Raw genomic sequence first — 13,051 nt, 5'->3', positions numbered from 1 at the left:
CACCGTGATACCTGGGGGCACCCAATTAATTAATGCCCCCGTAGTATAGTTATTTTCTATTGTCATTAAAAATATAGCACTGGAGGTGGGAGATGAAGGCAGCCAGAAGCCAAAACCAGAGGAAGCCTCCATCAACAGGAAATGGTTTGTCTGTGGCTGAAACCACGACAGACAGGCCAGATGTAACAACCTCACGCTGCAACAAAAATTTTGATCCGTGCACTTCTTGAGGACTTTTCAGAACCTTCTGCATTTTAATTGTGGAGAGTGACAGCATAATTATATTAGTCAAATGACAACGGCAGTCACCTGCCCTATAATGAAGTATGGCACTTAAATGCAAAAGCAAAACCTAAACAAGCAAACAAATAAAAGAACCAAAAAGACAGACATGTAGCCAGATAATAAGGTAAATGAGACAGTCGATCCCAATAGGCTGGGTGTATTGTATTTGCTGGTGTTGTTGCTTTGACTAAGAAATATCTAGTTTAAACATTTGTAGATTTTCCACTTTATACCTTGCCAAAGTCTTCCCAGGAAGCAAGGGCCACCTAAGAAAGGTTCCTGATGGTATCCAATGCACAAGTCACTGTGATTTTTACAAAACTGGGCTACAAATGTAACATATGCAAAGCAATGGCTTCTCTCTTATGAGGAGGAGCTAATAATGCCCTGAAATCAACACACAGGAAAGCGATGGCTCTTGCTCATCTCCCAGGAAAGTAACCAGATCAACACGTACTATTCCCTGTGGATATAACTGCAGCTCTGGTTGCGGCAGCAGGAACATGACTTAGGAGCAACTTTCCAAAGACACGAGGGAGTTATTGGTTTTTTCTTCCTGTAGGCATTAGTTATAATGGAAAATGCACATTTGCAAGACGTATGATTGGGTAATACCTGTTCTCTCAAACTAGGTCAACTCATCAGTCTTGTTCGAGTCTACGTGATGGCTGCAATCTGTGATTTCTTGACTCTTGTCCTCAGAGTGTCAATGATGCCTTAGAAACCCGGGAAGTTTTCAGAGAATGGTCCCCTAGCCTCGGAGCAGTAAATAATAAAGGGGTCACTTTTGTTTACTTCATATTGACATGAGAGCTTGCAGAATGGGTGATGATAATGTATATTTATGGGCTCAGAAGGGCCTTGCTTATTATCGAGGGTTTCAGATGCTTCTATCCTCCCTCCACACAAGTGAGGCTGTTGTTTCAAACAACTTGAATAGCACACACATTAAAGAGCTCTCTTTTTTAACCTGTAACACCTATGAGTTGAAATATGTACAAAATAGCATTAACACAGGGTATGCCCAGGACAAAAGAGGTCAATATAACACCACGGGGATCAATTACTTCACTCCACAGGACACTATGTGGTAGACCATCCAGCCTGGGGGATGCAGTCACCTCTCCTCATTGCCAGCCCTTTGTGGAAAAGCAGACTCTGGGCCTGAAATGACTGTGCAGAAAGGGGCAGACACACAGGGTAGAGATGGGGAGACCAAGGTTTTGTTTCACTGAACAGGTTTGGTTATGACTTCGGGCATTCATAAATTTTCTCGGTTGACGGTTCATACAAAATGCACAAAAGGTCTGCGTGGCCACTCATGCTATTGTTAAGGTCATCAGAGGGAATCATCTACTTAAAAGTGCTTTGGAAAAGCACCAATTCTTTGCAAGCCTGAAACATTGTCAAGGATAAGACATTCTAGATTTTCTCTATTCTGACACCTCCTCGTGCTCCCCAGGCTATGAAGTCTCCAACAGGTACCCCAAGGCAGGGAAACAAAGAGAATTTGTAGCAATGCTGTTATTTATTCATAAGAGAATTCAGATCTCTTTCTCCACTGGCTTGGTGGCAGGATTGCGGGGCAGATGACAGAATCCATATAATGGTGAGCACAATGGGTTGGTTTAAGTAATCCAGTGACAATTAAGACATTCAATTCAGTTTGATGATATGTAAGCAAAACATCTGGTTGACTTGTCTGAATCTAAATCTTCACAGGTATTTTACAAGTATTTTTGCAATTATTCAAAATTAATTTTTTCTCCTGGGTCCACATGTATCCCTAATCTTATTCTTCTATTTTGATTTTAGGCTATTTCTTTTTACAATGAGTTTGGTTTAAATGAAAAACAAGTCATTTAAAAGTTTAAAAAAAATCCCTGGCTGGTGTAGCTCGGTGGCTTGAGTACGGGTCTTCGAAACCAGGGGATCAAGGTTCGATTCCCAGTCAGGGCACATGCCTGGGCTGCAGGCCAGTTCCCAGCAGGGGACACATCAGAAGCAACCACACATTGATGTTTCTCTCCCTCTCTCCTTCTCTTCCTCTCTAAAGATAAATATATAAAGTCTTTTTTAAAAAGGTAAAAAAATAGAACAATTCACTTAGAATTTCTTTCTCCTCACTTCTCCCCATCTATTTAGGGAAGTACATACTGAATCATTGGTTATCATAACTTGTCCCTTCAGTGAATTCCCATATTAAAAAAAGAAACAATCAAATTATTATAAGGAACTGATTGATCTTGTCACTTCAGTCAATTTACGGTGCAGATGTTTGGTCTCTACCATCATGTTGTTCAGATTCCACTAACATAAGAGACCAACACTATCATTTAAATAAAAAAGAAGAGATAATAAAATTAAGCAACAAATTGAACAGTATTAAATATAAATATTCTTGGTAACTATTTAGGGTAGAAAAAAGCCAACAGGAGCTGAATTATGGAGAGAACGCTTCCTGAAATAGGTTGAACTTGAATGCTAATACAAAAATTGTGGGCATTCATAAAGAATTCAACAGACTGAAATGTGCTTACAAATGTTCAGATTTTGAAAAGAGCTTGACCTGATTACAATAAAATCAAGATGTGGCCACACCTGCACTTGACACTCACTTGAGCTTCACAAAACACAGTATTAAAAGCGTTTTACTAACACAGACCAAAAAAATAGAGAAATCAAGTAACTTGCCCAATTCCCCACAGTCAGCAAGTACTTGAACCAGAATTTGAGCTCCAGCCTGTTTGCAGAGCCCGTGAGTTGTTTCCAATGCCAGGATGCCTCTCAAGGAATATTGAGATCTCGAGAAGCGTGGGCTGATGGAAAGAAGAGAGGTGGAGAAAGCAGGAGGCCACTCAGGGATCCTAGAAATGCACTCTCTGACATCCAGGGGTCAGAGTGAGACTCATTTCAAATCGCAGCTATGAAGAAGACTGAGAGGATCCTAAGGTACCTCTCACCTGGGTTAGCATAGCCTCAAGAGCTTGGCAAGGGCAACCCCTTCGGTGAGGGGCAGCAGGAATTACAAATGAGAGGGTGGGGTCAGGAATTTACTGATGTCTGGCAATCATTTTGTGAAGAATGCAAACTTTATTAAAGCTTTCAAATTTATCCAAAATATCATTCATAATTAAAATGGCCTGGTATCAGACATAAAGCATGCTTGCTAAGGAAAAAAATAAACATGTTCTGGAGGATAAAGTTTGCAAACCCAAGCCAAAAGATAGTAGGATATGGTATGGATGGGAAGCTTTGAAAAGCAGAAATATGGATAAATAAATAAATAAATAAATAAATAAATAAATATGAATGATTGTTGTAGTAGTGACCCTGATTCATCCTCACTCCTCTGCATCCATGGTCTTAGACAGTCCTTCCTTAGAGTGGCTCTGAACTTGGCCATGGTACTTGCCTTGGCAGATAAAATACCAGTAACTGTGACACAAGCAGAAACTTGTATTGTGCTTGGAAGCCCAATACAGCACAGTAAGAAGCCAGGGCTCAGAGGAGAAGAGGATGGGATGTGCTTGGCCCACAGCCTACCAGGTACCACATGTGCCCCAAATCCTAGATTGCCCACCCGCCAGCTGAGAGCCCAGCGTGAATCAGCCAAGAAGCCCCAAGCCAGCAAGTGACCAGCTGAGCCACAGAATCATGAGCCAAATAAAATTGTTAATCTGAAGCCACTGTGTTGAGAGTGGTTTGTTATAAAAAATCATAATTAAATATAACAAAATGGATTTCAAACTATAATTATTAATATTTTCTGAGCATTTATTATGTAATGGGTACATTAATAACTACTGTATATATTATATATAAATTCTCTAATTTTCAGGAAAGCATGAAGCAATAGGTGCCATTATTATATCTACTTTAGAAAATGAGGCTTAAGTAACAGAACAGGAATTTTTTTTTCAACTTAAGCAAACCTGAATCAACAGACTTCAATGATTGAACAGACAGTATAAGCATACCAAAAAAGGAAAAAAAGGAAATAAACGTATAAATCCTTTGCAATTGTGTATCTATGTTTTGAATTCAAAAAGAGGGAAGACATGTACTCTAGCTTTACAATATGGTAGTTAAAAATACTAACAAAAATTAAATTTCATCAAGTAGTAATGTATAAAATTAGCATATACAAATCAATATTTTTCATACATACAGACAATAACATTACAGACAATTAGCTACACTAGAAAGGAAAACCCACAGTAACAAAATGTAAAATAACTAGGAATATGTTTAATAAGAAACACACAAAACCGATGACACAAGGAAACTTGAAAACACGCCTTAAAGGCCACAAAGAAAGCTTGAACAAATAGAAAGACACAGCATGTTCTTGGGTAAGGAGACCCGCCCCTGTCCTGATCTGGGGTAGACAAGAAGGGGCAGTGTTGAGAAGGAGTAAATCAAGGTGCTTTTGGGGGCATGTTGGGTTTGGCCCTTCAGAGGGGAGGTGACAAAGGCATCCGACAGATGAGTCTGGAGTACCAAGGAGAGGTCAGCATGAAAGCGACCGATCTGGGAGTCCTCGGCATATGCCACTTAGCAGCATGTGCATATGGAGAAAAGAAAGGTACCTAGGACAGAAATCTGGACAAGCCAACATTGAGTAACTGGTTAGCTGGGGGGTGGAGAGCCACGGCAGTGGCCTGAGGGCCAGGTGCGTGGGCAGTGAGAAGGAAGAGAAGCTGAGAGGGGGCCACCTGGGAAGCCAGGCGGTGACACCATCCAAGGAGGGTGAGCTCATCCTGTATTCCCAGTACCCGTCCCAGAGTAAGGATCCAGAAAATATGTGTTAGGAGAACAAAAGCATCAATAAATAATGAAGAAATTATTTTTGTAGAAAAACATAAAATGTAAAAATGGACTCGAGGTAGAAATACACAAAAATTTTAGACTAAACCTGAGTGTGTATTATACGAATATGTGAAATATGTGTGTGTGTACACATAGCTAAAAAACACTCTAAATTCTAATGGAAGGCCCACTTATAGCTTCGTTTTAAATGAATAATGCAATATGACCAATTGTCTAACAGTACCAAAACCTCTAAGAAATATTCAGCCAAATGTGCACTGAATTGCCATTATAGCAATGAAAACCTGTTAGCTACTCATGAATGAAATATTGAAGATTAAATGTACAAATAATCTGGATTTATTGGTTTTAGATAAGAACCTGAGGATCGTTCCACCCTCTCTCCTGTTTCCAAATGGGCCATCAGAACCTGATGGCCAGGCGTAGTAACCTCTTCTTCCAACTGTCACAAAGCCCTCTTTCCACAAGTTACCGACATATAGCACTTGAAATAATCCACAGAGGTCTTCAAACCACCATCTGACTACCAGATAAAACACTAGAAGTCTGGCATGAGTTTCTCGCTTATTTTTAAATATTTTCAGACAATTTATAGGATCGAAATTGGACCTGGCATGACCATAACTATTTAGTTTCTCTTCATGAGCAGTTCTAAATGGCAGGATTGATTTTATCCATGAGACCATGAAAGTAACTTTCACAATGTTGTCTATGCTCCTGAGCATATTTAATTTGACCCACGCTGCCAGATTGATTCATTCTCTATGTGAAAAATCTGTTTTACCTTCAGGACAAGCACCAATGCTTCTTATACTTCTTCAAATCTAAACAGAGCTTTTCGCTTTGTAGAGGGTAAATCAGCTCATTAAAAAAAATTATACACCCAACAAAAAAAACTAATTTTTCAGCCTGTCAGAAATATGACTAAAGAATATATATGGTCCTTCTCAGATATGACTCACTTGATCTTTTTATATATTTCAAATGAAGCTTTAAAACATCTTTAAGCTGTTCAACAAGCAAATAAAACCAGTTTTCACATACATTACAGCTATAATAATATCTCATGTATGAATTAGAAGCAATAATTATGTCTTACTAGCATATTATATCTGGATATTTTCCCTGCTTCTCATGCTGTCGCTGAAATAAACTTTTAGTCTTCACTTAGAAAAATTATTCTTTTGAATCAACTTCGTCATTTGATCAATAATCGTCTTAGCAAACCAGTAGTTTCCTCATTACCAGTGATTGTACCAATCTGTGTTTTTTGGGGAGTGGGGTGGGGTGTCATTCATCTGATGCTACAGTTTATAAAGTTAGACATGCCCCTAATTAAGGCTATAATATAAACTTGGTACGACGGTGGCTTCCTTTCCCAAGAATTATCACCGCTTTTCACTTCATGATAATATGATGCTGACAATAGCTGCTTCATCTTGACTGAATTGTTTTTACCCTGTTTAACCTGCTTGGATACCTGTTTTAAAAGCTCATGTACCAAAGGAACCAGGGGTGTACACAAGCATTCAGGTTTAGAGCTACATTTTATGGTAGCATGGTTTTATAAGATTAGCTCAAAACGAGGAGAAACAGTAACTTTGCATCCCCATGTACTGGTAACCGGAGGTGGGGGTGGGGCCATACAAAATTCTTTTCTATCAAAGGGAGGGGGGTGCGCAGTTAGAAGTTTGCCCTCTCTCTGCCAGGTCATTCTCAGTCTTTATAACCCCATTTGTTTTCTTTTCTCAGCATCTTCTCTAAACAAACACATCTCACCTTCATGTTAGTAATGTGAGTTGTTTGCCACATGTGAAGACTCTTAGAAGGTATTTTTTAAATGTCATAAAGTAGACCTCACACCTGTAGGGATTTGTTCTCAGTAACACAACCCTGTTCCCAGACTCTGGGAGTGAGTCCGTGCTGCAGAATAGACAGAATGCCCACCGCAGGGATGGGTCTGTGACTTAAATAACAGCATTCAGTCAATCACATGGGCATGATGGGAATTAACATTGTTGGCAAACCTCATGCAAAAATGGAGATAAGACAAAATTATAAATTAATGAGATTTATATGTTTTATGAAGGGAAATTTTATTACTTCATGATCACACACTAAAAATTATTTGTTCAGTTATTTATGACCATGTATATATAGTTCATCCATTCTAACAATCGCCAAGCACCTGAATCAAATTTTCTAAAACAGAATATTAAACATGTGAAAAATCTTAGTAAACATACATGAAATAAATTTTAGAGAAATATATGTTGACTGCCATAACATTTGTATAGATGCTACGAGCATAGTTAAGTGTAATTATAAATTTTCAGGTTCATATTGGCCCCGAGAAACATTATTTCTTAAAATCACACAAAAAATAATTCTATCAATGGGAAAATGATTTATTTACCTGGATCTTCTATAGTTAAGTTCTTTATTAACCATTGAACAATGTCTGACCCTAGAAAAAGAAAAAAGAAAAACACAAATAGATGTGAACATTTGTCTATATACTAACTTTCAGAACTGTTGACTTATGATGCTCATTAGTAAGCAGGTTTCTAAGGGTGACAGTAATGGATTAAAGATCGGCCATATATGGAACAGAGAAAAAGAGTGTGAGCACATCATTTTTCTTCAATGAGCCAATGTGCCAACTAGTAAGTTATTAAATATGCAATATTTAAACATGAAGAGTACATCTACCAGCAGTGGATAAAGTGATTCATTCACTTGTTCGCCGGATATTTATTGAGTACAGACTTTGCTTCAAGCACAGTTCTTTAGCATGGCATGACCGATACCGTATGGTCCCTGCCTCATTTCCGGTCGTCCACATCCCATCCCATCTTTATCCCTACGCCAAGCAAACTGGTTGTCAGTTGTGACCACTGCTGTGTGGTGCAGGCCTCTCTGTCTTACCCAACTTTTCCCTTTGACTGAAAGGTCTTGCCACTCTTTTCAGGGCATTCAAAGTTCAATGACACAGTCACACTTTTCTTGACCGTCACCTTCACTCACTGAGTTGACAACACCCTCACTAGGACCTGTGGAGTTTTGTATCATAGTTCTGACCACACAATGTTTGCACAACTATTTTCACGCATATTGTTGTCATTTTCCATAGAAGCGAGACACCCGAACTTAACGGAAATGAATGTCCCAGGCACATCACTCCTTTCTTTCACTCCCATTTCTGCTCACATTTTCACCCTTCAGCGGATGCGTGGTGCCGCTGGCCTGGACATCCCGAGTCCTTCCTGAATTCTCCCACAGACCGCAGTGCTGAAACAAGTCTCCGAGTTTGTTTCCACCTACTTGCACACAGAACCAGTCCAGGACGTTTTCCTTTCAATCCTGGATCACACCCAGGAGAAATACGGGACACCCTGCCTTTTTCTACTGTCCACATACACTGCCAACTAGAGTTATCCACACCCGGAATCCGAATGTGTGTGTATGTAACAGAACATCTTTGTAAACAGGATATATGAGGACTTTGTAAACAATGAAAATGTTACAATATACCTTTGTGTCTTTTACAAAAATGGACTTTTTTGGCGATTTCTGTTAAAGTCATTAACAAAAACTTTAGTTCTTAGTTACAGTGGAAGGGGCCCAAGTGTTCCTGAGGCAAGGCACTAACCTTTGCAACATTTCCCTCTCAGGAAGTGAGCAGAGCTCTGCACCGCCCAAGTGCATTTGCTAAACCCTCAGAGCCACACAGACACGGTGCCAGCATTGCGAATAGATTTTATTTAATGAATACCACAATCCAGGTTTTTTTAAGAGGACGACTGTTCTCAAGATCTCTTGCTAAATATAAGACTCTCTATCTCTATATCTGGACAGTATTTCTTCCCAATGTTATTCTTAGTTCCTTGAAATAGGCAAACGACGGTGTTTGTCATCATCACCAAGTGGTAATAATGGACAATGAACATTTATTGACTTTCTAAGGAGGTCTGTCTGCAGACTTGCAGTTTTGGGGATAAGAAGGAAAAATTAGAGAAAATAATGCAAACCATATATCCAGTAAGGGGTTAATATCCAAAATATATAAGGAACTCATACAACTCAATAGCAAAAAAATGAACGATCTGATCAAAGAAGTCCAAAGGACCTGAGTAGACATTTTTCCTAAAGAAGACATACGAATGGCCAATGAGCAGCGTACGAAAAAGTGCTTAGCATCACTAGTCCTCGGGGAAATGCAAATCAGAACCACACTAAAACTGTCGCCATACAGCTTTTAGAATGGCTATTATAATAAAGAGCTTATGAGGCTGTGACGAAAGGGGAAGCCCTGTACACTATTGGTGGGAATGGAAATTGGTAGAGCCAGTAAGAAAGACAGTATGGAGATTTCTGAAAAAAACAAAACAAAAAACCAGAACGCCCGTATGATCCACCAGTTCCTTTTCTGGGCACACCCCCAAAGGAAATAAAGCCAGTGCCTTAAAGAGACATCTACACTGTCATGCTCACTGTGGCGCTATTCACAACAACCAAGACACGGAAACAACCTCGGCGTCCACGGACAGATGAATGGGTCAAGAAGATGTGACATCTAGAGAGAAATACTTTTCAGCCCTAAAAAAGGAGGAAATTCTGCTGTTTGTGACAACATGGAAGAACTGAATGACATCATGCTAAGTGAAATAAGCCAGGCACAGAAAGACCAATGCCTCATGATTGCCCTTACAGTGGGAGATCTAAAAAAAGTCAAATTCATAAGAGAACAGAATAGCGGTTACCAGAGCCTGGGGGTTGGGGGCAGGAATGGAGGTCGCAGGATCCAAAGTTTTGGTACACAGGGTGAACAAACCCTGGAGCTCAGGTGACTGCAGTTAATAACTGCATTATTTCATTCCAATTTGCTAAGGCAGTACGTGAGACAATGAACACGTTAGTCAGCTTGCTTGTGGCAATCACATCATAATGGATAAGTATATTTAAAGATCATGTTGTACCCCTTGAATATTTGCAATTTTCAACGTGTCAGTTACAACCCAATAAAGCTGAGGGAGAAGAGGAAATCTAAGAACAGGTCAGAGAACTCCTCAGCCCTCTTCCTCCACGTGAACTCATCGGTCTGCAGCCTGGAAGCGGGTCCCCACCAGACCCCAACCACGTTGGCACCCCGCTCGCAGACCTCCGGCCTCCAGAACTGTGAGAAATAAACTTCAGTTGCTTATAAACCGCCCACTGCATGGTGACTAAGCCCAAGCTGACTAAGAGGAAGGACATCTTAGTTGCTTCCAAGTTTGGCGGTTAAAGCTTCTATAAACACTCACGTGCAGGTTTCTGTGTGGACTGTTTTTAACTCCCTTGAACGGATACCAAGGGGTATAATTATTTGATTATAGCGTAAGAGTAAGTTTAGTTTTATAAAAAACAACCAACCTGTTTTCTGAAGTGGCTGTACCCAACTTGCATCCCTAATAGCATCACATTCTTGCTGGCACTTGGTTGGTGGTGTCAGTATTCCAGGTTTGGGTCATCCTGACAGGTGTGTAGTGGTATCTTGTTGTTTTAATGAGCATTTCTCTGATGACGTATGGAATGGAGCATCATTTCTTTTCTTTTCTTTTTCTTTTAAGATTTTACTTATTTCTTTAGAGGGGAAGGGAAGGAGAGAGGGAGAGAACTATCAATGTACGGTTGCCTCTGGTGTGTCCTCTGTCGGGAACTGGCCTGCAACCCAGGCATGTGCCCTGACTGGGAATCGAACCACGATCGTCTGGTTCCCAGGCCTGTGCTCAATCCACTGAGCTACACCAGCCAGGTAAGCATCTTTTCATATGTTCCTTTGCCATCTGTACATCTTCCTTGGTGACGTATGTGATAAGGTCTCTGGTTCATTTTTAGCTAGGCTCTTTTCTTATTGTTGAACTTTAAGAATTCTTTGTATACTTTGGATAACAGTCCTTTACCTGATGTGTCTTTTCCCAGAATTTCCTCCTAGTCTGTGGCTTATCTTCTCATTCTCTTGACATTGTCTTTCACAGAACATAAAGTTTTAATTTTTAATGATGTCCAGCTTATCCATGGTCTCTTCAATTGATGGCAGCTTTGGTGTTGTATTTAAAAAATCGTTGCAATACCAGTGGTCACATAGGTCTTCTCCTATGTTACGTTTAGGTCCGTGATTCACTCTAAGCTGATTTTTGTGAGGTATGTAAGGTCTGTGTCTAGACTGATTACTATTTTTGCAAGTGGATGTGTAGGAGGGTGTAGCCAGGGGCCCCCAAAAGAAGAATGTGAAATGGGGTCCAGAACTCAGGGTGTCCAGGAAATATTAAAAATATGGGACATCCTCACCCCCACAAATCTACGCTGGGGGGATGGGACACATGGAGCAGGGCCATTGGGAGCTGTTTCACATTAGCAACAGCTTTGCAGCTAACCTCTGGCATGGTCATTTAACATGTCTACAACTTTTAATGGATTTCATGGATATGTTCAATAGCTGTGGCCACGCTTTGAGCCAGGGAGAAGAGAGTGACTTCCGTCCAAAATGCAGCTGGGGGCAGGTCCACAGCCCTCATTACAGCACCTGCGTAAGAGTTTGGAGACAACTGGCTCCACGCCACGGGGCCACACCTGCCCGGACTCACTACGGCAGCCCAGTAAAGCTGGGAGGACATGGAAGGCCTGGCGGGTGCAGCCGATTGTGGGAGGAGTCGGAAATGGGACTGCCGAGGAAGACGGGCGCTAGGATTTAAAGGCAGATGCAGCAGCCATTGAGGGGAGAACCACGAGTTTTTTGGCCAGAATGGGGGCTCTCGCAGCCATCAGAAGAATCACCATGTAGCTGTAGAGAGAGAACCACCACGCGGCTTTGGCAGACAATCACCATGGGGCTTTCTATTTCTTTTCCTGAGATACGGTACCTTGGACTGGACAAAGGGGGAAAGAAGGACTGTCTATATTTGTGCGTATTTTAAAGTCCCCCCTTTAAGGGACTTTTGGGATTTTGATGAAGACATGAGTCATTACTCTTAAGTCTGTATAACTTGAATAAATAATTCCTTTTCACCAATCTCTAACATGGAGAGCTATAATTCTCTGGTGAAGGGAAAGGTAAAGCTAGGATAGGGGGATCCCAGAGAAAGTGGGTCAACTAGGTAACATTGTGGGACCCCCTTCCCTGGCAGCCAATACGGGAAAACCAGGGGAGACCACATGTGCAGTAGCTTTACAACTACTTGTTGCAGTAAAAGCTGCCAAAACTAGCCAGGAAGGATCCGCCCTATAAGAATAGAGTCCCTCCAGCCCATGAGGTCAGTCTCTGCTTGGAGTTGGCCTGCTCCCACGTTCTCTGCTATAAACTCTGAGTGTTTGGTTCGAATACTTGTCCCGATCACCAAGAACCTGGTTACCTGTGCACACCTGTGACAGATGGCCAGTTGTCCCAGCACCATTTGTTGAAAGGACTACCTTTCCTCCACTGTATCGCCTTTGCTCCTTTGCCAAAGATCAGTTGCCTGTATTTATGTGGGTCTATTGTGTTCCCAATAAATTCTCTGCTGGCTTCCTCTGACACTGCTCCTTCAAGGGAAGAAGGGGTTGCTGTTTCATTACTGTCACCTGGGGGTAAAATCTGACAGTGCCCAGGGGTGGCCTGGTTACCCCTGGGTGATGGTGAAAGCCCTGCCTGTCCATGAGGCCCCGGTCTTTACTGCCAGATGGGTGTGACTATTCACTGACATTGTCCATGGAGAAAAGGACCTCATTACTGGCCAGTGGAAGGAAAATCACCTGAGGAGTAGAGATCAATTCTGAATGACTCAGTGGGGGTTTGTGTGTGAGAGCCTGGGAATATCAGAGAAGGAGCAAAAGGACCACAGAAGGTCCTTTGGGCTCCGTGGAGAAACAGTCTACACTGGCCCAAATTTTAAGACTGTTCAATAGCTTTGGAGGT

The 13,051-nt window shown here is 41.2% G+C and overlaps 1 protein-coding gene across 4 annotated transcripts in view; it reads right to left on the bottom strand.

Annotated features, from left to right (window-relative positions):
- RGS7 (regulator of G protein signaling 7) overlaps positions 1 to 13,051 on the bottom strand; it is a 314,036-nt gene that overhangs the window by 90,258 nt on the left and 210,727 nt on the right. For all 4 annotated transcript variants that reach the window (XM_037069439.1, XM_037069441.1, XM_037069442.1 and 1 more), the window contains exon 4: positions 7,535 to 7,585. In XM_037069439.1, the coding sequence (XP_036925334.1) occupies positions 7,535 to 7,585 (51 nt within the window). The remainder of the gene's footprint in view (positions 1 to 7,534; positions 7,586 to 13,051) is intronic.

The sequence above is a fragment of the Sturnira hondurensis genome, unplaced genomic scaffold, assembly GCF_014824575.4.
Source record: "Sturnira hondurensis isolate 20B ecotype Veracruz unplaced genomic scaffold, ASM1482457v3 Scaffold0018525, whole genome shotgun sequence".
In the NCBI taxonomy this organism is placed as follows: domain Eukaryota; kingdom Metazoa; phylum Chordata; class Mammalia; order Chiroptera; family Phyllostomidae; genus Sturnira; species Sturnira hondurensis.
This window is presented reverse-complemented; position numbering and strand designations above follow the sequence as displayed.